The 26,057-nt window shown below is 38.2% G+C and overlaps 4 protein-coding genes across 5 annotated transcripts; 3 read left to right on the plus strand and 1 right to left on the minus strand.

Annotated features, from left to right (window-relative positions):
* Positions 1-1,173: 1,173 nt before the first annotated feature.
* Positions 1,174-2,186, plus strand: LOC112464969 (mitochondrial import inner membrane translocase subunit TIM14). Its single transcript, XM_025032290.1, has 3 exons — positions 1,174-1,256; positions 1,680-1,805; positions 1,885-2,186. The coding sequence occupies exons 1-3, from the start codon at positions 1,254-1,256 to the stop codon at positions 2,095-2,097; spliced, it is 342 nt and encodes a 113-aa protein (XP_024888058.1). The 5' UTR covers positions 1,174-1,253; the 3' UTR covers positions 2,098-2,186.
* Positions 2,187-2,469: 283 nt separating this feature from the next.
* Positions 2,470-5,386, minus strand: LOC112464962 (growth hormone-regulated TBC protein 1-A). The gene is made up of 7 exons (XM_025032274.1): positions 4,675-5,386; positions 4,038-4,239; positions 3,722-3,952; positions 3,422-3,582; positions 3,246-3,354; positions 2,923-3,108; positions 2,470-2,836 (listed from the first exon to the last, which is right to left on the minus strand). The coding sequence occupies exons 1-7, from the start codon at positions 4,692-4,694 to the stop codon at positions 2,729-2,731; spliced, it is 1,017 nt and encodes a 338-aa protein (XP_024888042.1). The 5' UTR covers positions 4,695-5,386; the 3' UTR covers positions 2,470-2,728.
* Positions 5,323-11,283, plus strand: LOC112464960 (eukaryotic translation initiation factor 2A). 2 transcript variants are annotated; one of them, XR_003041969.1, is made up of 13 exons: positions 5,323-5,449; positions 6,061-6,324; positions 6,411-6,510; positions 6,717-6,892; positions 7,962-8,050; positions 8,124-8,274; positions 8,375-8,545; positions 8,707-8,881; positions 8,968-9,137; positions 9,225-9,320; positions 9,383-9,558; positions 9,659-9,856; positions 9,909-11,283. XR_003041969.1 is itself a non-coding variant. In XM_025032273.1 (12 exons), the coding sequence occupies exons 1-12, from the start codon at positions 5,422-5,424 to the stop codon at positions 9,782-9,784; spliced, it is 1,722 nt and encodes a 573-aa protein (XP_024888041.1). In that variant the 5' UTR covers positions 5,323-5,421; the 3' UTR covers positions 9,785-11,283. The 2 variants fall into 2 exon arrangements, 1 of the variants encoding a protein (XP_024888041.1); XM_025032273.1 differs by having other exon boundaries at positions 9,659-11,283.
* A 1,313-nt stretch (positions 11,284-12,596) lies between these two features.
* On the plus strand, positions 12,597-25,611 carry LOC112464976 (probable ubiquitin carboxyl-terminal hydrolase FAF-X). The gene is made up of 30 exons (XM_025032300.1): positions 12,597-12,686; positions 13,883-14,095; positions 14,192-14,456; positions 14,605-14,830; positions 14,916-15,050; positions 15,126-15,282; positions 15,362-15,685; positions 15,894-16,151; positions 16,232-16,330; positions 16,412-16,686; positions 16,783-16,984; positions 17,068-17,397; positions 17,511-17,845; positions 17,928-18,168; positions 18,256-18,393; positions 18,474-18,752; positions 18,833-20,586; positions 20,762-20,935; positions 21,003-21,144; positions 21,352-21,656; positions 21,732-21,982; positions 22,063-22,238; positions 22,314-22,510; positions 22,587-22,714; positions 22,803-22,969; positions 23,081-23,343; positions 23,437-23,666; positions 23,742-23,944; positions 24,018-24,334; positions 24,609-25,611. The coding sequence occupies exons 2-30, from the start codon at positions 14,030-14,032 to the stop codon at positions 24,754-24,756; spliced, it is 7,785 nt and encodes a 2,594-aa protein (XP_024888068.1). The 5' UTR covers positions 12,597-12,686; positions 13,883-14,029; the 3' UTR covers positions 24,757-25,611.
* Positions 25,612-26,057: the final 446 nt, after the last annotated feature.

The following is a 26,057-nucleotide window of genomic DNA, read 5'->3' on the forward strand; positions in this document are numbered from 1 at the left end:
TATATGTTATATTACATTTCCGTTACTTCGGCTGCGTTTCGATACTCACTATACCAGTACTGAAAATCTATAGTTTACGTCACGTATACTATATATGTGAATATCGAAACTCGGCCATAGTTGCAAAAGAATTCGAAGGAATTAAAACTGAACATCTAATTGTTTGTTACAATTCGTTAAATTAATTACGACTTATAATTATTATGTATCGGTGTTTGCTGGGTTAGGACAATCGCGTGCTCCTCGTGGTTGCGCCACGCTATTACTTCTCTCGCGAGTCTCGCGCTTAAAATGAAGTAGATAGATATATAGTGGGACGTGGGGGCACAGGAGGGGAGAAAGGAAAGACGAGAGATGCGGAAAGCTCGGTTACAAAGAGCAAGAACCTTCCGCATTGGCCGTTATCAACCACGGGCCGAGATCAGCGGTCGATCGGCATATTGGCATCGAGCGACGACTATTCGCTTTTGCGACAAAACTCGCGTTACCATCCACGTGATCGTACGCGTGAACGCGTGTGAAAAAAATCGTCGATTCGATCGCCGAAGATATCCGAATGTTCTAATAACCGTGATCTCCGCGCTTGTTTTCTTTCCCCCTCCTCTCACTAACCGAAGTATGAGATATTAGGTGCGACACAAGTCGACACAAGCATCATTCTGTCTCTTTTCAACATCTAGTGAACAACAAAGATAGAATGACGCTTGTGTCGACTTGAGTCGCTAAATGAAAAGCACACATTTTCTAGTTTCTTTTCGTTTTTTTTTGCGTAAAAAAATATAAAAAGTGCAGCTAAAAATAGAATCTCATTCTATTTAACTGCACCTTGCGTATCTGAAGTGTAATAACTTATAACTGTATAACTTTTTAGAAACTTTGATGATAAGAAAACGGACGAGAGACATAGAAAGTGTAATTAAAAAGAAAAAAATGTTAATCCAAAAGGGTCTGCAAGTGTGATAATCACATTACATGTGTTAGCGTGTGAATGACAATAATACATACGAATGATAATATAGGGTAATGATTTTATTGCGACACGATGAGATGCCATCGAAAACAGCACAGATGGAGCGATCGTAGCTGCTGTCGTGTGTGTGTGTGTGTGTGTGTGTGTGTGTGTGTGTGTGTGTGTGCGTTGAGCCGTGTGAGTGGCGTGAGCGCTCTAAAATTACATCTTCCCGGTTGTTGGGTTGTTCCCGGTGTTATAGGTATATACAAAATTGCGTCTGCTGTTTGAAATCCTAAATAAAATGGTAAGAATATTAAGGAATTTGTTTAAAAAACTAATGGTATAAAAATCGTATTATGCGCATTGTGAGAACGTAAAATGTTATTAATGTCGAATTCTACGAGAAGCAAATGCAGTGAATAAATGCAGTGCTAGAGCAGTCACATGCAGGTTTTTCGTCATCTTTTCGACGTTGACAAACGTATAATGTTATTATTGTAAAACGACGAGAATTTCGCAGTGAAAACAGCCGTACATTTCATATAAGATGACATTCAGTACGAATATAACTTTAAGATTAAATAGAAGGTTAAGTTTCTTCGATGCTGTCGAGTCTCTTCTTCAATCTCTCCATGACATCTATATACTTTTGCTTCTAGCGAGGCATTTATTATATCTAGAATGTCGAGTTTAAGATGTTCGTTGAAGAGAAAATATTGTTCCTCAGGCAAGCACGGTTGTGGCAGCAGGTATCGGTCTGGCAGCCGTTGGGTTCGCGGGTCGTTATTTACTTAGGAGAATGCCGAATTTATCACAGAGGATGGCAGAGACTGTGAAGAGGCTAGATTCCCAGGTAGAATTGTCTATTTTTCTTCAGATTTCTAGTAGTTCCGACATGTATGTACGAAAGTACTAACGCTTAACATTCGTAGTCACTAGCGAACAGCAAGTATTACAAGGGTGGTTTTGAGCCAAAGATGACCAGGCGGGAAGCCAGTTTGATCCTGGGTGTGTCGCCCACGGCTAGTAAGGGCAAAGTAAAGGAGCAATTTAAAAAAGTAATGGGCGTGAATCATCCAGATCGTGGCGGTTCCCCGTACATTGCTGCAAAAATTAACGAGGCAAAGGATTTGCTTGAGAAATAATGGAAACGTAGTGTGCTTGTATATTTGTAATTTATTTAGGAACAAAATTTTAATGTACATAGTTATAATTTAATCTTATATATCTACTCTATAATAAATATACTTTATTTTTGGAGCTACATATTATATTATAGGATAATTAATTTTTTTTGAACACCTTTACCAGCCGGATTAAGTTTTTAAGAAAGTTTGTGCATAAACAGAGAAACTGCATGTGCGTAAAAATTCAGAATCAATTATAAGAAAATATTGTACAAGGATAACTGTTTTTTTTCCTCAGATGGCCGTATTATGGAAATATTAACAAAATATCACAATAATGCAACTTTTATCATATATAGCTTATAATACTTTACATTTTAATATTCTCGGTAAAATATTTATAGCTTGTTTTAATTATATTATACAATGTATATACAATAATAAACAAAGATAAACTTAAAAGAATTGAGTAAATGTATCATACTTACATTACTAAAAAACATTATATGTACAGCAATATAGAATAGCATAATTATGCAGTAACAATATAATACAGCTTTATATGCATTCACTTTGCAGAAGATGCAAACGAATAACATAATAGACTAGAATATCTTTCGGTGTATGTGGAAAAAGTTGATCATTAATACTATCGTTCCAACTTATCTTGCTTTCGTTTTATATGTTGTTGCATGGTCTTTGTTCTTAGTTTTGTTATTGTATTCCCAGGCAGTGATCCAGGTACTTTAAAAATACTCTGCAAAACAGTAAAAATATCTCCGTAAATATTCAATTTCTTTCCCTATTTGATGTACGGATTACACGCAGTGTACAGTTTTATACCTGCATAAACTCGTGACATCGCAAAACAATACTATCTTGCGTAATTTCCTTGAAACATTCGGCTAATGTTGTAAAATCTTGGCAAGCCAATATATTAGATCTATTCCTTTTTATGAGCGTCAATGCGACACGAAAGATAATCTTGGTACCCTCGTAAAAGAGACAATCCCAAATACGTAGAGTAGTCTGTAAATTCGAAATTATCTAACATTTTTAATATATTTTCGCGTCCGAAATATCTGGACGTTTTATATGGAAAATAAATTATGTTTGCACGTATTTAAATATTATTCTGTAAAAAATGTTTTGGTGTAATAACGTACCTCGATAGGTAAAACTTCAGCGAACAAGCACACAAACCATTTAGTCGTGATTACTGGCCAAGGCAATCCTACGTTTGTTACATGTTGATACACATCAGGCATTTTTATTCTGTAAAAATAACATACATGCACAAATATTCTCTTGATAAGTGAAACTGCAGCAAATTCTGTTTTACCTTACTAATTCTGCGAGCACGTCGATATCGGTGAGTAGGCCGTCCATAGTGCATGTGTAATAATCCGGCAGGATTTTATCAATCAGCACTTTTAATAACCAAAATGCTGTCTCTTCGCTCTTTGTTACAAGCAGAAGTAAACCTGCTACATAGTTTAAACCCTGAAAAAAATATTAAAAACGTTTTTAAATAAGGCGGAACGTACGCACCTGCTTAGAAGTTTCTTCACAAAATCGTATTTATTACTCGGAAAATTTGATTGCTATTCATATATTCGAAAGTGTGCACCGTAGGTATTACCTGGCAATATCCGACAGTTTTGTTTTGATGAGCGAAAGCCAACAAAACGTTGTATAATTGATGCTGCTGATTCTCCGTGTTATTAAAGAATATATTGTCTGGAAATGTTCTTGGCAGGTCAGTTTTAATAATCTCAGCGGTTTCTGCGTTGTGAGGCGACAGCAATAACTTTTGATAGAGATCCGGCGACGCATTCTTCATGTCTTCTCCACCGCTCACAGCGAGCCATACCTGCAACGCGATCCAAAACATTTTTATTCCCCGTATTAAATACTCAAAAGATAACAAACTGAACTTTATTTGTAATGTATATTACCAGTCCTCTGTGTTCCCCTGGAATGCCCTTACGAACGTATTTCTTGAGCGTGATGCTTCGCTGCGGGGATTTTCCCTCGCCGATAACTTTCGCCCACTTTTTGGCCATCTTTGCGAGCACCTTGAGGTACTCGGACATAAAGTCTTCGTATGTTTCATAATCGAAGTCGTGTGGTCGTTCGAAACCATATTCGTCCACATCACTGGAAATAGATGTATGATATATAAATAGGTTGTACATAACTATTATAATATATATATATTATTATGCAGTAGATATGTAAGTAGTTTGTGTATCTTATGATACAAAATGCGAATTATCGATACATTAAATTGTTAAATATATTTATGTCACATTTATTACAGCGCGAACGATTTTCAAATTAATATGTAATCAATACAAAAGTAAAAAGGAGCAAGAACAAGTTTTGACAAGTGATAAAAGAAGACAAAACCGAGTTTTTTGTCTTCAAGGTGGTTCGAGGGGCGGAAACATAACCTCGACGAGACAAAAAAAAAGGACAAAACAAAATATTTTTGAATCGATGACTCTGTCGAGAGTCATCGCGATCACGCCCGCGGCACGCGGTCGTACGATCGTTCCGCGGGGAGAGGGGGGGGAAGTAAGTAACAATCACCTGAAGCATGAACTTGCCATGCCCTATGCAACTCGATGGGTGTCGGAGAGATCCAGAGAGATCTACGATCGCGTGCGCGTGCAGCTGCGTCCATAGGTGTTTCGTGTACGAAACGCCCACGGGTGTTGGCCTATCGGCGATCGGTGACACCTGATCTCGCTCAGATAACGCTTCGAAACGCGCGGAGGAAAGGAGCGCGTCTCGTCGCGAGTCTGCTCCAGAATGGAGAGGCGGTTTGCGTAGAGAGGGTAGAGTTGCGAAAGAGCCGTTGAGTTGCGAAAGACGGCGTTCCCCCATCGCGACCGTCCCCCCCGTCGCAGCTGGTCGCAGCTGCGAGAAGCACCCGCGGAGTGTCCCACAAATCGTGCTTCCAAATATAGACTCGGCCCTGTAAATTACGGAAATTGTCGCCGATTTGTCGCGCCGAGTCGCGCGACGCTTCGAATCCCGCGGCGATTTGAAAAGCGCGATTCGATCGATCGATAGAAATCGAGTTCAAGTCAACCATCGATACACTCGGCGCCGTAAACGCTCGTGCGTCTGCTGAGGTTAGGTCGGCCGACCGGTACACCTGGTGCCGTAATAAACTGTCACGCGTCTGAAGTTAGATCTTAGATCAACTTGACCGGTTCTCGATTTCTCGGTGGCGGCGTGGCGGCTGGCGGCGGCGCTCCGGAAACGCCTGACTTCAGACAGTACAGCGTAGATCGTGTCCGTCGCGCGGTACCACATGGTGACGGTGGTAAAATGGCTTCACCCGTGCCCTGCGTCGCTGGTAAGCATCTTCTCCTGGGCATTTGCGCGGACACGCGAGATTGTCGAGTCGCGACGCGATGACCGATCGCCGATGAAACTCGCTTCCAAGGGATCCGCGCCGCTGCACAGGCGAACATCCGATGACACTCGGGAGTGTGCTTACCGCACACCGCATCCGCGATGAACGTCCTTGACGTGCGTGTCTCGTGGCGCTAAACGGCTCGAAATTATTCGCAATGACAGTAATGACACGTTCGACGAGCCGCGAGTTACACAGGCGTGCCGCGAGACGAATTTACCGCGAGATTCCGTATTCTAACCTCCAACTGCTGACGTGTACACTCACTGCTGACGCGAGGTTCGCGGTTCGCGGTTCGCGAGAGTCATAATGCTGGGAAAAAAAAAGAAATGTTTACGAAAATGTTAAAGAAAATATATACATTGTTTTGATACATCCTTCCAAAACAGAGGTCCTTCCATTATTTCAGCAGCGACTTTCTTATTCAATTTAGCAGACAAATACTTAAATATATTGTTTAATGTACATCTAATAAGTTGTTTAATATATTAGACAATTAAACATGCAATTTGTATCGTTACATACAAGAGAGATACTAATATATTTTACAGTGAGAGGGTCCAATGGTATAAATCTAGCATACGGTCCACCATCTTACGAATCAGTCAAAACATTTCCCAAAGATGACAACAAAAACTGCAAGACCATGCTCTTTAGTCCAGACGGCCAATACTTTGCGTGGTCCAACTCATCTAAGGTTAAAATCGTGCTGTGCAAGACGTGGCAGACTGTCGCGGAAATCCAACGACCTAGAATCTGTGCTCTTAAATTCTCCAGTTACAGCACTTATCTTGCGACTTGGGAACCATCCTTTGGTAATTAACACAAAATTGTATGGAGTACAAACAAAATTGTATTAATTTTACTGTGTCTATAATTAGAAATATTGATGTAATTTCAGTATCAAAAGAGGAGCCTCACGGATCAGAAAATTTTAACATATGGAAGGCTGAAACTGGTGAACTAGTTCAGCATCTTATCCAGAAGAGAATGGTGGATTGGTAATGTATCGCATGTTGATCATCACCACCTTCTTAATTAACCCATTTGATCTTTCTATCTAATCAACCTTAAAATCTCTAGATTAATAATTAGAGTAATGATAAATAGTAATTAAATAATTAGTTTTATGTTGCAATATTGATACTTTTATCATCAAATATACGTGTAACGTACCGAAATAATGATTTATTTATTCAAAAAATAGGGAGCCACAGTGGTCAAGTGACGAAACATTCTATGGATTATTGAAAGGAGGAAATGTTCTTTTATATGAAAGTAACAACTTTGATAGATATGTACACAAAATAGGTAAAGGCAACATTGCGAAATTTAGTATAGCACCTGGTAACGCTCCCCATCATATCCTCTGCCATATGCCAGGTAATTATGTCTGTCTTTATAGCGTAATATTAAAATATATAATTTTAAGATTTATAGTAGTAGTATGATGAGATAGAAATATGGAGATTGTTGTAAAGATATCATTTTAAAGATATTTGGTATAATAATAAAATTATATGTAAAGTATGAAAGCATTCAATATAGATGCTTTGTAAAAACTTTATGATAAAGTACATGGTTGTTACAAGTATTAAAAAATAGTTTTTTTTATAAAGTAATTAATAAATAAACCAGTATATTTATATTTATTTGAGTTTAGTATTTAAAAGATAATATGTAACTTAAATCAAGTAATATAGAAGTTGCATTGGTATACAATAATGGTAATACATTGGCTAAATTACAGTTTACAAGATGTTTTTTTATTTTAGTATATGGTATATATTAGTTTTATTTATGTATATATACATTTTACTTAAATATAGTAAAAATAGTGGAATAATTCTAAAAGTTTTAGATTATATTATTTAATCAAATATAAAAAGAAACATACAATAAGAGCACAGATTGCTATTTTCTAAAATATAAATAGGAAATAAAATTGGTTTTATAATGGGAAAGTTTCCTGATTATCACATAGCATACAATTTACATATGCTATACCATTTACAAGTACTTTTTTTTGTCAGAAAAATTTCTAAATTAAATAAAATTTTATAATATAGTTCTGATAAATATCTGTTATTATGACTGCGTTCCGATATTCACTGCCAGTACTGAAAATCTATAGTTTACGTCACGTATACTATAGATTTTTAGTACTGGCAGTGAATATTGGAACGCAGCCTATGTATCTATGTAGTATCTACGTCAAATTTTATGTGTCTGTATAATAAACTATTAATTAATATGGCTAAACGTAACTGTAATTAATATATACTAAGATTATTTTTAAACTCAAATTGAAATTTTTGTACATTGCAACACTCCATATTTAATATCCTCTTATAATAATAATAATAAATAATTTGTATACTGTTTACATGTATTATATAAACTATCAAATGTGCATTTTTAAATAAAAAGTTCCTTGATATATAATTTTTAGGAAGCTCTGGTCAACCTTCTTTTGGAAGATTATTTAAATATCCAAAGTTTGAAATTGGAGAGGCAATTGCAAGCAAAAGTTTTTTCCAAGTAAATTTTGAACATATCTTAATCATTAAATATTAGCACGTTTTCTCTGTTTCGACCTACTATCGTTTTTTAGGCAGATAAAGTTGATATGTATTGGAACCAATGCGGCACGAACGTTTTATTAATGACAAATACGGAAGTAGATAAGACTGGTGCGTCGTATTATGGAAAACAAACATTGCATCACCTCAATACCAAAGGAGAAACTGCTATGGTTATGCTCAGTAAGTCCAAATTAAACTATCGTTTTCAATTAGCATTGAAAGTTTACAACGGACAAGATTAATTCTAAAACAATATTGTAACAGAAATTCTTCTGATTAGGTAAAGAAGGTCCTATACATGCAGTAGAATGGTCTCCCAAGAGCACAGAATTCTGTGTAACATATGGCTTTATGCCTTCTAAAACAACTTTGTTCAATTGTAAATGCGAAGTTGTCTTCGAGTTCGGCATGTTGTATAGAAACAGTATATATTATAATCCGCATGGCAACAATATCCTTTTATTATCTTATTGAGCTAATGAATTTACACGCTAATACTAACTATAATTAAATAGTTTTTACTATAACAGTATTCGTAATAAAAAACGTATATATTGAGAAAGTAGGTTATTCGATCACACACATGCATTAATTTTCTTGACTACTGTGTACTATTGCTTTTGGCTGGATTTGGCAATCTTAGGAGCGGCATTGAATTATGGGATATCAATAATAGAAAACTTATTGCTAAAACTGATGCACCAGATACTACACTCCTACGGTGGTCACCAGATGGTGAACATTTCATGACTGCAACTACAGCACCTAGATTACGAATTACTAATGGGTAAATAGATATATACTAAAAGAAATCATGCTAGGTTTAGAGCACATTTATTTGTTGTAAAATTAATATGCATATTAAATTATTAGGTTTAAAATTTGGCATTATACTGGCTCACTAATATATCAACGACCATGGAATAATCAAGAAGAACTTTGGGAGGTAGCGTGGCAAAGTTTTCCTTCGAACGCTTTCCCACAGAAACCTATTAACTATAAAGCAGTTGAGGGTATTGTCACTAATTCTAACCAGTCACAAGGTAATGGTAATTTTTATGAATATTTTAAAATTAAATATTTCTAGACATAATTTTAAAACAAATATAGCAATTTTTGTACATTTCTAGCACCAAAAGAAGCGTATAGACCACCATGTGCCCGAGGACAAAATATTACATTTAAATTGCATGATGATCTTGAGGCGCCTTCTAAATCAACTGAAGGTGAGTATACAGACGCATATGAAACAATATTTCATTATTAATTTTATCGAATTTATTTATAGCAAATCCATCAAAAGCTGCATTAAAAATGAAGAAAAATCGGGAAGCGAAAAAAGCTAAAAAAGAATTAGAATCTAACAATTTTACTGTCAATGAACATGTCACAAGTACAACAAGCACAAAAATAGAATTAACTGACGATCCTGAAAAGAATAAAAAAATAAAGAAAATAACGAGCGTAAGTATATCATTCAAATACCGAATAGCGATGTTTTTTCTTTTTCGTATATTATTATTAGATTAATGATTAACATTAACAATTTTGTTTTGTGTCACAGAAATTAGATCAAATTTCTAAATTGAAAGAGCAATTGAAAGCAGGGAAACAGTTAGAAATCAATCAATTAGACAAGATTAAAAAGGAAGATGAATTGTTAAAAGAACTTGAAGAGCTTACTTTATGATAAATCATCCAAATGTGTGTCAAACAATTAACTCGATAAACAGAAGAAGCTTTGACAGAATGTTTTCCTGAAGTAAGTTTTTCTAACTTTCTTGAAGTGAAATGATTGCAAGAGATATTTACAGGTGAAAAATCAAATTGTTCATCTCTGCAACTTGAAAAAAACAGCGAGATTATATTGTGAGAAATTTTGGATAAAATCAAGCCCGAATCTCTCTTGCCAGATATCAGATACAGATAGATACTGAATCCAAGAATTGTGTTCGTACAGATAAATAAGAATAGATTATTACATTAATTTTAATCAACAGGAGACTCTGCTAATAGTACTGTATTCAGTATTATTAGAGATCTACTTATACGTACTTCCCGATTTTGTTACTAATATAAATTGAGAGGTGATAATAGAGATAGTTGCAGTGTCTATTATCAAAATCTTAACAAAAAAATCTTAAGGTTCTTGGGCTCTTTCCCGACATCTCATGAGATGTGACTTCACGAGAAATGTTGAGAATTGACACGTTGAGAATTCTTTTGTAGTATTTCCAAATAAAAAGATATTTGCTTAAAATAACACTACAGATCATTTCAGCACACTTTGAAAATACTCCGAGTTGAAGTTAACTTGATCTGTAGTGTTATTTTAAGTAAATATCTTTTTATTTGGAAATACTACGCAAGAATTTTCAACGTGTCATTTCTCGCTTTTGACGTCACATTCCAACATGGCCGCGACGAGTACCCAGGAGCCTTAAACCATTGTGCATTCAAACAATTATCAAACAAATTAACGAAAGCTACTTGCTGATTAGCTGAAAGTTTATCGTACTACGGTTGAAAATTTATCATATCTTTTCTGACAAAAATACGTTCCCGAATGAGTCAACATGAGAATTTAATACTGTTATTACAATTTGTTCTCTATTTTATCTTTTTGTACGAGAAATTTAAGGATTTGTCTTATTTAACAAATATCTATAGTGCAGTAGTAGAGTTTGCATTTAAATATCTTATCATTCTGTGCATCCATAAGACCATTATCTAATGTAATCTTTTGTAATCGATAATTGTAATGTTCAGGTAAAGATGTCGGTTACTAGAATTTTTTTTGAGAAGGAAACTTCTGTATGCTTAAAATTTATTTCAACATGTATTATCATTTTTATTATACTCTAAAACCATTGGTTCTTTTCTATGTACAATATTTGTACATAATTCAAATTGAAATTTTTTTTGTATTGTGTCAATACAAAAAAATGTGTAGTTTTCAACATCTATGGACAAGTATATAATTAGTGTATTATATTATTAAGTATAAATAAAGCATTGGAACATTTTTTCAAAATGACGAATTCTGTTCAGCCGAATGAACTGCACTTAAAGAATACATAAGGGCGACGTATCTATAAGAATCCATTACAATAGAGGTGGGAATAGTAATTACGAATGTTATGTACAGTGAAATGAGATTTATGGAAATAAATTCTTAAAGAAATTGTTGATCGGATATCAATGAAATATGCCTTGCTCAATAGAATAAACTTTAAATCTCGAAAACTTATTTCACGGAGAGTTGCGTATTCAGCTATTTTTCGATGTAAGAATGATAGTTTATATTCGCGGCAAGAATTAATTCTAATACAAAAAAAAAATGAATTATACTGGAAAATACGATTGTAAATAACGCATGGTAAACAATTTAAATATATATATCGGGAATGTGTGTGTATCCGTCTTTGTTCGCAGTTTCTCTTTTTTTCCATTAAAATATCCTTTGATACGAGAATAAGAATAAAAGTTATTTTGTCTTATTCTCTATTTCGCAATTATACAAAACGCGGACAAAGTGCAGCAAGAGGAAGAAAAGATAATAGATATTATTAAAAGATAAAAATAATTGTTCCTCGTAAGATGACCTCGATCAAAGTTCGATTAACTTAATCGACGATTAATACAAGTGCTTGAAGCAAAATTCAAATATTTATAATTCGTCATATTTGATCTAATCTGTCTTTTCATGTGTCAAACTTGAAATAATTAGTAATTCTATCCACATCAGCAAAATATTGGGTGACTTAAGAAACATATCTTAACAACAGCAATTAATTTATCGAGTAATATTTATTTTGTGAACGTGAGTAGAATTATTAATACTTCGATATCGGGAAAGGAAGATTAGATTAGAATCGACGAATTATAATTAGAAATTTTGTAGTAAACAATTCTGCTGATTAAATCAGAGTTTAATTGAAGTCCCTCTAGATATTTCTAACATTTTAGATATTTCTAACAAGTTATAATTATCAAGATAATAATAAGTGACTTATTAAGTAATATCTGTATTATATTTTCTTAACATAAATAAACTAATTAACCTTTTGCTATTTAATATATAGAAAGATTAGATTAGGAAAATAAAATAAATTGTATAGCTAGAAATTTTGTAGGGGGCAATTTTGCCGATCGAATTAACCACGAATTAAATTAATCGGAGTTTGGTCGAAGTTATCGTAATCGAGCTTCTTATATTTCGCCTTTTTCCCCTCTTTCTCGAAAATCGCACGGCTGTGTCATTTCAAGTACAGAAAGAATGACGTAGTACAGCAACAAAGAAGGTATTCAACGTTCGCGGTCGCCGCTGGCCAGCGTCGATTTGAATGTTCCCGCGGCGTCGACGGGCCGCAGGCATCCAGCGACGAGGGACGGCGCTGTGGCGCTTTCGGGGGCCGAGCGGGCCAATCGCGGGCGTCGCTCGCCACCCCGTCGTTGCACGCACGTCGTGTCTCGGGCGAGGGCACCGCAGCGCCGCGGCAGTCGTGTTTACAGATTTTGCCAGTTGAGTTCCGTAACGTCACGTCAAAAAAGTGCAACACACGAATTTCTACCACGTTTACTATGTAAAGGTGCGTTTTCCCGACGACGGGGATACGACGCGCGGCACGTCCGCTGTCCGGGTCGACTGTCCGCGCGCGGTGACGCCGCTCGCGTGATCGCGAGCCGGCTATCGAGCCGGAATATCGGCGCTTTTGTTAATACACGGCAGTGCCAATCGTTAGGATAGTCGCCATTTTGTCCGGAGAGGTAGCCCGGTCGGAGGCGAACGGGGGCGAAAATAGGCGCTGCCTGGACCGCCGGAGGATCGTCGGAGTCGCGTAGGTAGCGAGCCGCGCGCGCTCGTCGTCGCCGTCGCCCGTCGCCGATCGTCCAGGCCGCGGGGATCGGCGCGTCTCCGCGGACGGTTCGCGGAGACTCGCGCGCGGTCGGTCGGGAGTCTCGCGGGGGACAAAGTCGCCCGTCGTCTCCGCCAGCGCTACGCGCCGATCTCTCGCCGATCGCTCGACGGCGCAACGTGGGCGAACCGATCGCCGCCGCCGCGTCCGGATTTCCCCCCGGGGAGGACGCGCGCGCCCGTCCGCCCGCGACGCGCACCCCTCCTCGGACGAGGCCTCCGCCGACCGGCACGGCCGCTCCCTCGTCGTCGTCGGCTTCCCGACGACGTTGACAAGTCGACGGGCGAGCGACGCCGACCACGCCGACGGCGCGGCGGCTCCGAGTCGCGTCGCGCGATCCCGAAAGCGACCGTCCGCAACGCCGCTCCTATCCGACTTTATAATTGTCCGCCGCGTGCTCACGCCGTTCCATTAAAACGACCGTAACACGCGCCGCTTCCCGTACGCGCCGCGGTCGCGTTTAATTCCGGCTGATCCCGGTCCACCCGGCGTCGAAAGAAACTCCACCCGCGACTGTGGAGTCGCGTCGCGTCGATTTATGCGTTATGCGTTACTCGAGATCCTCTTGAAGATGATAATGGTTACAAAAGTTTTTTAGTACCTACATTGTCTTGCCGGTTGTACGTTGACTCGCGAGTTGTCACCTTTGTTGTGACTTCCTCGAGAAAATAAACGCTTACGTAACTGTGTTGTCGCATCGTTGTGACGAATTTAAATTCTCGTCTGCTTGGATTGTAAATTGAGTTTGATAACTGTCGTTGGTTTGGCTACGCCGCTGAGGATGTCGACGACGCATTCGCTTAGTTACGTTTCTCGGTCAGTGGTTTGAGGAGGCGCGATGCTAAAATTTCCTTTCCTTTGTGTTACAGATAATGTAGGTATAGTTTATTAAAACAAGGCCTTTAGGATATAATTATATTTAATGTCAGTATATAAGCTGGATGCTTGTTATTGGTGGTGTAATCATTGGACCAAGAGATATTGAGACAATTAAGGCGTAGCAAACAGCGTGTAAAATGACGATTGCCACTAGGGGCCAGGGAGTTGGCATAGACCCTCCCGACAGCCAGCAAAACACACAGGTATACAGATTTTGATAGCTGATCAGTGATAGTAGCGTGAAACACATCTCGCGTCAAAAGTGAAAACGGATTGAACAAAGAAAAATGTCTGCGCAGATGCACAGTCCGCCAGGTCCACAGCAATTGGCTGACACAATGTCGGGACTCCAGCTCACCGAGAATGTGGTACAAACGGAATGCAACAGTGACGCTATCACTACGGTAGAAGATAGCAACCAGCTTCATGAAGAGCCTGAGTTTCCTATTTTCAAACTTAATATGCTTCATGAGAAGATATCTAGTCCACGATGGGTTGTACCAGTTCTACCCGAACAAGAATTAGAGTGCCTGTTACAAGCCAGTATCGAACTTTGTAAAAAAGGTTATGTATTGTTTATAAATTTTTCAGACAATTGTTCGCGTTTTCACTCGCGCATCGGGGAAATGATTTCACCTTTATGATAATGTGTTTATATAGAAGCGTTTATTTATAAGACGCACACATCAATTTTGCATTTACTGTATTGCAGGAATTGATGTACAAAGTGAAGCGTGTCAGCGCTTTTTTCGAGAAGGTCTCACAATCTCATTTACCAAGATATTAACAGATGATGCGGTAAACAGTTGGAAGTTGAATATTCACAATTGTATTAACACTAATTGTGCACGTTTGGTGGAACTATGTGTCCTGAAATTAGATGAGGACTGGTTTCCTCTACTTGATTTGCTGGCCATGGTTTTTAATCCTAGTAATAAGTAAGCGAATATTACACTATTGCGAATTATATAAATTTAAGTTTTCTGCGTGATTATTCTAAGTCTTTCAATTTTTTTTTTCCAGATTTCACACAGTAAATGCAATAAGAGTTTCGGAAACTGTTCCTCCTGGTAGTGATATTCCTGATGAGGAACTTTATGCTCGCCCACCATCTGACTCGCGAGCTCCTCGTGGTTGGCTAGTAGATCTTATAAACAGGTTTTTATCATATTTTACACACATGTAAAATGTTTTACTTCAGTATATATACATTAACGTGAGCTTTCGTTTCAGATTTGGGAGTCTCAATGGATTTGAAATTTTACTTTCGAGATTTCAGAGTGGACGTAATTTAACAGTGCCAGTTATTTATGCTTTAATCAGACCCTTTGGCTTGTGTTACGAACTGTTAACTGTTCACACGATAGTTAAATATCTGATGCCTATTGTTGTAAGTATATTCTCACTTTATCATTGTCATTATTTATTTGTTACTCTAGAGGAATGCAAAGCACATTGTTACATTACAGGAAATGGTACCTCTTATTTTGAATAATTTAACTGACGATGAGTTGAAGAAAGAGGCAAAAAATGAATCAAAAAACGATGCTATATCAGCCATAATCAAAGCTGCTAAATGCTTGGTGTCGCGCGTACCTCATCAGGAAGAGATGATAAAGAACTTGGAAATACTGAGACTGAAAATGATATTGAGACTCTTACAAATTTCTTCGTTTAATGGAAAGATGAATGCTTTAAATGAAGTTAATAAAGTAATATCTAGTGTTAGTTATCACCAACACCGTAATACAATAGCAGAGGAGGAGGAGTGGCTTACAGCAGAGCGTATGGCAGTAAGTATCGTCTAAAAATCCATAACCCTAATTGTACTAATAACACTTTTAACGTAATGAACTTTTAATATAATAACCGAAGCAAACGATGATAATTCAAGTGTATTATATTATAAGTGTATTAATTGCTTGAGTATTTTGCAAATATTATCGTGAATTGTATTGTGTAAAGTTTGTAAAAAATAAGGAGTGTTTATTTGTGATACAGAAATGGATTAAAGACAATGGGGTACTGGAAATCGTACTGAGGGATTCGTTACATCAGCCGCAATATGTAGAGAAATTGGAAAAAATTTTACGCTTTATTATAAAAGAACGTGCACTTACATTAGAAGACTTAGACGCTGTTTGGGCTGCACAAGCTGGTAAACACGAAGCAATTGTGAAGAACGTTCATGACTTGTTAGCCAAATTAGCTTGGGATTTTAGTCCGGAGCAACTTGATCATCTATTTGAGTGTTTTCAGGTATCTATCGCGGTAATGTAAGAATATCAAATTTACACTGAACAGAATGTTAACATTGATGAAATGTGCTATTGTTTCAGACAAGTTGGAGGACTGCCAACAAGAAACAACGGGAAAAGCTGTTAGAATTGATCAGGAGACTCGCGGAAGATGATAAAGACGGTGTTATGGCGCACAAGGTTAGATTGTCTTAAATATACAGATTTATATCTAAATACATTTTGAACTTGCAAGTGATTTGATTAATTCTACTGCCACAGGTGTTAACACTCTTTTGGACTTTGGCACATTCTGACGAAGTCCCTACAGAGATCATGGATCAGGCACTGAACGCTCATGTAAAAATTCTCGATTACTCATGCTCGCAAGAGAGAGATGCGCAAAAGGCAATCTGGGTGGATAAGTGTGTTGAAGAATTGAAGAATGGTGATAAGTGGGCCCTTCCTGCGTTGAAGCAAATTCGGGAAATATGTTGCCTTTATGAACCAAATCCGAACCTAGGTCATAGTACACGTAGTCATCATTTGCATTACAGGTACAATGGCACATTAATGGTACATCACATACGTAAACGCACATATAAATATAACATATTGCTACATTAATTTTGTTCTTTATTGTTACTATATAGGCAAGAAGTAATAGAGCGTCTGCAAAGCGAACATTCAGTAGTAATTCTTGTAACAAATAGCTTAACAACTTACATGGATAAAGTGCGGCAGTTGGTAAAGGAAAATCCAGAAATCGACGCAAATACTTTTATGCCTGACGGCCGATATAATCATATTATGCAAGTGCAAGAGAGATTGAATTTCTTGCGTTTCTTATTAAAGGTATGTTTCAGATCTTAGGACGAAGCAAACATAAATTTCTGCAAAAAATACGGATAACGTGACGTAATTTTTTCTTTTCATAGGATGGACAATTATGGTTATGTGCTGATCAAGCGGAACAAATTTGGCAATGTTTAGCTGAGCAAGGTGTATTTGTTTCGGATCGCGAGGCGTGCTTCAAATGGTTCTCCAAACTTATGGGTGACGAACCGGATCTGGATCCAGCAATAAACAAGGATTTTTTTCAAAACAATATACTGCAATTAGACCCGACATTACTTACAGAAAGCGGTATTAAATGTTATGAAAGATTTTTTAAAGCTGTTAATTCTAAGGAAGGAAAATTGAAACTGAAACGTAGAACATTTCTCATGGATGATGTGGATTTAATTGGAACTGATTATTTGTGGAGAGTATGTAGCATTATATTTGTTTATTTCTTTGATTATGTAATTTTATAGGATTTACGTCTTTCCATTTCCTTTCGTATGCATATTTGTACAGTGATAATCTTTCCTATCTATAGGTAGTAACAAACAGCCCGGAAGAAATTGCAAATAGAGGCATAGAGCTCTTGAAAGAAGTGAACACCAATTTAGGACCGCGATTGCAGTCGTCCGTTTTGGCATTTCACGAAACGTATATAGCGGAATGTATGGACAGATTGAAAGCTCATTATGATACCGTGACTGTCCTGAGCAGAGTATTTCTGGACGGAAAGGAGGAGCGTGAGGAACAAATGACAAATAAGATTAAAATGGAAGCCATAAAAATGTGTCGCGTTATGAAAGTTTTACAGGAATACATAAACGAATGCGACACAGCTTTTCCAGGGGAACGAAAAATATTACCATTACATAGGTAAATTTATAGTCGTATATATCAATGAGAATGCTTCTTTTTTATATATACAGTGATAGCGCAATATCTATTCTGATTACAGAGCAGCTCGTGGGAAACATCTATCACTCGTTATTCGTTTTGCGAGTCCCGGTCGAAATGTCGACGACATAGATATCTTTACACACAGTAATGACACTTTAGCTTCATTGAGACGTCAAATATTACGCAGGATCAAAGCAAGCGGGACAAATGTGAAGCTCGATTTATTTATTAATGGAGAGTCGCTAGAACAATCCGATGATAGGAAACTCCTTTCTCAGATTCCACTGAGGGACAAAATGGTGAGTATTAATAGGGGAAAAGCTGTGAGCGAAAGGTGTTTGTGATACTTAAAGAATCAATGAATATGATTTTTGTGTTTTGCTTAGTTATTGTCTGCGAAGCTCAGTCAAGTAAATAGCAATATGCCAAGCTCACCGGACAGTAGCTCTGATAGCTCTACTAGTTCTCCGCATCATCCATACGACGGGCCGAATGTAGAGGCAGAGAATAGTTTACCTGGTGTGGTAAGTTTAATGTAAAATTTATAAATTTAGTTAATTATATCGCGTCTTCTAACGATTCTAACCATGCGACTTTGTTTCAGGTAATGTCGCAAAGATCGCAGTACGCGACATTTTTCTTTCAATTAGCAGATCTTGGCTGTACTCTTCAGCACTCCCAATTGCGTGATGGTGCACGAAATCTCTTGCAATTAGTGCCGCCAGATACCTTCACTGTAACAAGATTACAGTGGCTATTTGGTCATTACAAAGATGACGAAGCTTTACAAAACCCTTCTCAATATCATTGTAACGAACAGAATACGACAGTAGATTCTCTATTTTTTACTGCAAGTCCTAGCCAAGTTTTATACAATTTAGAGGTAAATACATATTAAATAGCGCTTAGCACAAATTTTATCCTTGAGCAATGTCAAGAACAGTTTTTTTTTTCTCTTTTTAGGTGTTATACACTTTGTTAATGCCGGCTCTCGACCCTATGTCGGAGAGAGCATTTGAATTTCAATATAATTTCATAAAAAGCGGCGAAGCGGGCGTTATCCTCGATATGCTAACCAAAAATAACTTTTTACCAAATGCGGACGAAACCACGAAGCGGTCTGCGTATTTAACTGTGCTGAGACTGTGTAAGCTTCTTCTGACTGTGATGGGTAACGTGATGGCATGCGTGATGGACGAAGTTCAGCAAACTGGTACTTCGGAGAATCACGACAATCACGTTAACAACCGCGGTCGGGTGACGGTATTGAAACAGGCTCTCCAAAGTGTACCGAATCAAAGTACCGAATACATGTTAAGAAGTGTGGCAGCCAAACTGGCACAGCATCTGGCGCATCGAATGCTATCCGGCGGGCCCGAGGCTGATCGATGTCGGCAGCTTTTTGTGCAGGCCCTTTCATGGGAATTACCGGATGTGGCTACTATACGTGCCATAATTAGATTAGCGTGGGCCGCATCCACGGGTAACTTGAACAACATTAATGCATCGAATGAGATGCTCCACTCGATGCACGAGACCAACCAGAAGGAACAGAGAAATCCCGATAATAACGACGTTCTTGTGTGCAAAGAAGCACTGGAGGTATTGACAATCGCCCTCGTATTGAATCCATCGGCATTGGAAACGTTGTCGAGAGACAAAATATGGCATACTTTCTTGATAGACCTTGTGCTACTTAGTACGTCGAGAGCCATTAGGATCGCTGCTGGCGAACAATTTTTTCTTATATCGACATGGTGTAGCGGTGGACACCAAACGCTACTGGTCACCATCACTCTTCTCTTCACCGTTTTAAACAGTACCGTTATGGAGAACGCGAAACAGAGCCACGAATACTTTCAGCTTTTGTGCCGATTGTTGAACTTTGCGCACATGTCAGGTTGCCCCCTCACGACTGCAGAGACACTACTGAACGTCGAAATAGCCTGGTTAAAGAAAGTTCGGGATAACGTGAAGGAGACCGGAGAGAGTCAGGTGGACGAAGCCTTGCTCGAGGGTCACCTGGGTCTAACGAAGGAACTGCTGGCCTTCCTGCCACCGAACCAGAAATACGAGATCGGTTCTGACGAGAAGCACGGGGTTAACTTGATCAAGGAACTGGTCGAGGACTTTGTGTTCCCCGCGTCTCGCCTCATGCTGCAGCTTCGCAGTACCGGCGAGCTCAGCGCGTCGCAAGCGTGTCCGGTGTGCACCACCCCTCAATCAACCAGCGCTGCGTTCGACTTGCTCGTAGGTCTTTGCGTAGGCTGTGTACCCAACATGAAACTTCTAGTCACAATGCTCACCGACATGTTCTACTCCGAGAAGGACGAACCATTAGTGGAGTGGGATTATTTACCGCCTGTCGGGCTTAGGCCGCTCAAAGGTTTCGTAGGCTTGAAGAATGCAGGGGCAACCTGCTATATGAATTCAGTATTACAGCAATTGTATATGGTGGAGAGCATTAGAGTCGGACTCTTGGCGGCGGAAGGCGCGGCGACTGATCTGAACGAGGATTTTTCGGGCGAGGAGAGGATCGAAGGGGAGCAGACAATCGAAACAAATGATAATGACACGAACGAAGAAAAGTGCGGTGCCGATGAATCCAGGAAGGAATATAACATCGGCATCTTGAAACAAGTGCAAGCAATATTTGGTCATCTGGCTTACAGCAAATTACAATATTATATACCTAGAGGACTATGGAAGCATTTCAAGTAAGAATAAAATAAAATTTTATTTGTAAAAATAAAAATTTTTCAACGTAATACGAAAATAATGTTTGCGAGAAAAGGGAGGCGAAAATTTCACAAAATACAATCTTATTTATATTGAAATGTGCAATTATATTCTGCATTTTAAATAATTAATGAGAAAATTTGGTTTTTATAGGCTTCAAGGAGAACCTGTAAATCTTAGAGAACAACAGGATGCAGTAGAGTTCTTCATGAGTCTAGTGGAGAGTCTAGACGAGGCATTGAAAGCCTTAGGACACGAGCAGATAATGGGCAAGATTCTTGGTGGCTCATACAGCGACCAAAAAATCTGCAAAGGTTGCCCTCATAGGTACCTTTTTAGTTCTTACATTCCACTTTCTTCGGTAGACTATAATACCGCATTACATTATCTTCAGATATTCCAAAGAGGAGCCATTCAGCGTGATAAGTGTGGACATACGGAATCACAGTAATTTATTGGATTCTCTTGAGCAATACGTGAAGGGAGAATTGCTGGAGGGTGCGGATGCCTACCATTGTGATAAATGCAACAAAAAGGTACGATTACGATAATATATCCTTGCAAATGTGTAAAAAATTCTTATTTTATAAGATGATAAAGGGTGAAAATAATTATTTCAAAAGGGACACAATGAAAATAATTTGTCAGCAATGTTATTTTCCTTTTCACGCACATACATTCTATACAAACCACAAGCAGCATTTTGCTCGATCAGAGATTTGATGTGTCTCTTATTTGTTTAGGTCGTAACAGTAAAGAGATTGTGCGTAAAAAAGCTGCCGCCTATATTAGCAATTCAGTTGAAAAGATTTGAGTATGACTTTGAGCGTGTATGTGCTATAAAATTCAACGATTACTTTGAGTTTCCACGAGATCTGGATATGGAGCCTTACACTGTCTCCGGTTTAGCTAAATTGGAAGGAGAAGTTATAGATTGTGATTATGAGGAATCTGTGAAGGGAACGTGCACGAAGTATCAATTGACTGGTATCGTCGTTCATAGTGGTCAGGCTAGCGGTGGCCATTATTATTCCTACATCCTGCACAGGTATTTTAAATATATAAAATACTTGTAAAAGTGATCACACAATTAAATTATTTTTATAATTCAATAATTTTGCAGACTAAACGATGGTACGGCAAAGTGGTACAAGTTCGATGATGGTGATGTAACAGAATGCAAAATGGAAGAGGAAGAAGAAATGAAATCTCAGTGCTTTGGCGGGGATTATTTAGGAGAGGTATTCGATCATATGCTCAAGCGGATGAGTTACCGCAAACAGAAGCGATGGTGGAATGCGTACATGTTATTTTATACAAGACTAGATGTAGAAGAAAATTCTCTAATGAAGAGTGTAAATGAACTGTCATTGTGTAAGTATCAATTTAACATTTTACACGAGATCGATCTTGAACGAACCTGTCCGCTCTCATTATCCGCTCGTACTCTTCAGATACGAAACTAGGAGTTATGAAAATGCCACCAGCGATAGAATACAGTGTGCGAAAGCAAAATATAAAATTTATGCACAACCGTAATCAATTTAGTGCTGAATACTTCCAGTTTATTAAGAAATTGGTATCCTGTAATCCTCATAATATTAACCGGCAAAATCTGAATGAGAAACTTGTAAGTTCACCATATGTGTAAGATAGTGTATTTTTAACAGAACCTGTTTAATAATCGTGACAATTTGTATTGTAGAGCCCCGAAGCGGAAGAACTTGCGATGCTATCGGTTCAGTTAGCGTCAAGATTCCTCTTCTATACAGGTTTCCACACTAAGAAAACATTACGTGGCACGGCAACGGACTGGTATGACATTGTGTGTCACCACTTGCGTAGCAGTAAAGCAGTACGTTCTTGGTTCGCTAATGAAGTACTGTTTAATCATCCCCATAGGTATCAGATTTCTTTCCAAATGCATAATGCGTAAAGATATTTGCGTTATAATATTAATAATATTTGTTATCCGTAGGTTTTGCGAGTATCTCTTGAGTTGTCCTAGTACGGAAGTGCGCACCGCTTTCCTCAAAATTTTAGTATTCCTCGCACATGTTTCTCTGCAAGATGGTCCATGTGCTCCGCCCAGTTTAAATGCACCGAGTGAGTACTAAGATACGCATAGAAATTCAGTGATACGATTAAAATGGCACCTAATAATCTTACCTTTTCGATTTGTGAATATTTTTAGGTATCCTCTTGGATCCAGTAGCAACGCTCAGTGATCACTTGTTACACGCCGTACTATCGCTACTACACCGTGAAATTTCGGATCACGGACGTCATCTTCCTCATTATTTTTCCCTCTTTCACGCATATGCTTCGCTTGGTCTTGCCGAAAAGGCGCAACTGCTTAAGGTAATAAATAATTACATTCACATAATTACATCAAGTATTAACGTTATCATCGTATCTCACGCTAGAAATAGAACATGTCCGATTTTAACAATTTTTAAATATTATTTGCAGCTAAATGTACCGGTTACGTTTATGTTAGTGGCTATCGATGAAGGCCCAGGTCCTACCATAAAATATCAGTATCCGGAATTGACTAAGCTTCACCAGGTAGTTAGCATGTTAATACGATGCTGCGACGTGTCGTCGAAAGTGCACTCGAGTCAGCAGCCCCGTGCGGAACCCTTACCAAATCCATATGGGGATCCCGCGTGTCAGTCAGAGTATCTTATGCCCATCCAATCACAAGCAGTTGATATCTTGTTTATTCGTACCAGGTGAGGATTATCACGAGCTTTGAATTCCAGAGATGTAATATGAATTTTTTCATGTGATGTTATATTTGATATTTATTCTGTCTGTTGGGATAGTTATATTAAGAAATTGATCGAGGATGCTAATGTGACTGAAGATACGGTTAAACTATTACAATACCTTTGTTGGGAGAATCCACATTTGTCGCGAACAGTGCTTAGCGAACTGTTGTGGCAAATAGGATTTGCTTACACCCATGAGTTGAGACATCATACGGATCTACTGCTTGCGATACTATTGATGGAAGATTCATGGCAGACACATCGAGTGCATAATGCACTTAAGGGTAAGTTTGAACAAAAACAGTCTTTCACGTATTCGCTCATTAGCATCGCAATATACATGAGATTACACCTTTCAGGAGTTCCCGATGAGCGAGAAGGTTTATTTGAAACGATACAAAGAAGTAAAAACCATTATCAGAAAAGGGCTTATCAGTGTATTAAATGTATGGTGCAGCTCTTTAGTAAATGCAGACCAGCGCATCAGCTTTTGCATCATAGTCCGGAGTTGAAAAGAAAGTGGAGTCACGCCATAGATTGGCTCCACGACGAACTTGACAAAGTATGTAGCAGAAACGGCGCTTAAACCACTCAATGTTAGGATGATTACGAATGTATGATAAATCGTCTTTCAGAGACCATATGCCTCTACGGCGCCTTACACACATGCGTACAGCAACTGGTCACCACCAACACAGTCCAATGATTCTGCAAACGGCTACGTTTTGGAACGTAGTAACAGCGCGAGAAAAACATTGGAGCGCGCATGTGAACTATGTCCCGACGAAGAGCCGGAAGTTGAGGACACGAGCGAAGATTGCGCGGAAGAGGCCGAGAAATATCAGCATACATTTAAATGTCAGTCTACTAATTCATCTACCAAATATCAATCTACAAACAATATCCGATCTAGGAGGCGCATTAACAGACACATAGGATGGGCATCTATGGAGTAAGTTGTAACTACAAAAAAAGTATCTTCTCTACATAAATACTTACATGCCTCTGATAATATTGATTGCAAAATACTGTTTATCTAAATCTTTTTGGAAATGCAAGATGCTGTACATTACATAGCTTAAAATTTACAGATAAATTTTTTGTAGATGTTGGATTTTTATTTTATTTGTAAAAGGACTAATAGCATCAATTGTAAATAATATAATAATTTTTTATCGGACATAAGCAAACCGATTTTTTTAATAGTCGTTTATTTCTTTTTGTAGTTATCCCGACTTTACCGTGATCCAACAAATGCAAGAAGAACAACAGCCTCAACCAGGACCTTCTCCAGTACACACACCCCACTTAGCGCTTCAAATGCATAACCCGCAAAACTGTGAGTCGTCACAAAATACCAGCCAGGATCCATAATGAACGCTAAATACTGACGTTTTACCAAGTTGCTGCCTCAGTGAAACGATTTCGGGATACTTAGATATTACTGCGCCAGCAGCTTGGTGGCGAGCGGTAGCAGCACATGTACAGATATAACAAGTGAGGATTTGTTTTTTTTTTAGTGATCATTCTTTAACGAACTCATGCTAATCTCTTAGTTTCACTGTGGGTAGTTACTTTGATAATATGACGCGCTATGAATGTTCGAATTGCAATGATGAAATGGAAGACGATTTCGACTGAAAAGTGAATTAACGCATGCTGAGGCAATTCTCAAAATAATTTCTTTCCCCTTAATCTCGACACCATCTGTTTGTATCTCCCCGACGACCGGTTTGGCTTCCAATTCTAGAAATGACAATTTGATAAAAAGGAATAAAAATACGCTGTCTCTTCTCGAGCGATCGATAAAGCTAAATAGTACAGCTAGGAGTTTCATTTGCCTCGATTAATGCATGTGGATTCAAGCTTAGGAATATCGTAAGATTGTATAAATGTATAGCGAGTAGTGTGTTATGGAATCCCGTTCTCTGCCGATTAGAAGACAAAAATATAAACCATAATTTTCCGTATGCCTATGTAAATTTGTTACTAATAAAAAAAAACGAAGGGAAGTTGAAATGTAACTTTCTAACGCTCGAAAGATACGACTACAGAAAGGGGAAATAAGTTAGTACATTCTCATCTCATTCAGAGAAAGCACGATTATCGCGAAAGAAAAAGCTATGCTCTAACGTATATATATATAAAAATATATATAGCTATGCTATATATGTATACATAGCTTTTGCTATTTAATCTTTTAACAACAATAAAAGAATCTTTCTTGTACTTAATAATCTCGAGCATTCTGGAAGAAAGACACTTATCGGCGGCCTGCTGCGCGGCAAAATTTCAACATAACGCCAATGATGCCTCCTGTTGTGCTTTCTTTCAGTTCGACCGATTTGAAAGAGTTGTGCCTTCGACATTGTGCGACTCCCATTGTACTTTTAGGTAGATATTTAAGAATCAAGTTGTTGCTTCAAATTTGATTGCTTATACTTCGCTTGTTGAGTTGACCGTGGAAAAGAAAGGGGAAAGGATGTTAGAGGAAACTTAGAGCATTACGTTGAAAAATGCGTGGAATACGACGAGAGATAATTTCGTCGACGGAGGGATCGACCGGAATGTATCTCGGAGCCCGAAACGAGGCGGGCCACTTTAGTTTATCATGACGCACGTACACGTTTAATACGACATCGAGTTGTCGGATGTATGTGGGCAGCTGCTTAAAA

The sequence above is a fragment of the Temnothorax curvispinosus genome, unplaced genomic scaffold (genome assembly GCF_003070985.1).
Source record: "Temnothorax curvispinosus isolate PA1 unplaced genomic scaffold, ASM307098v1 QBEX01014781.1, whole genome shotgun sequence".
Lineage (NCBI taxonomy): Eukaryota > Metazoa > Arthropoda > Insecta > Hymenoptera > Formicidae > Temnothorax > Temnothorax curvispinosus.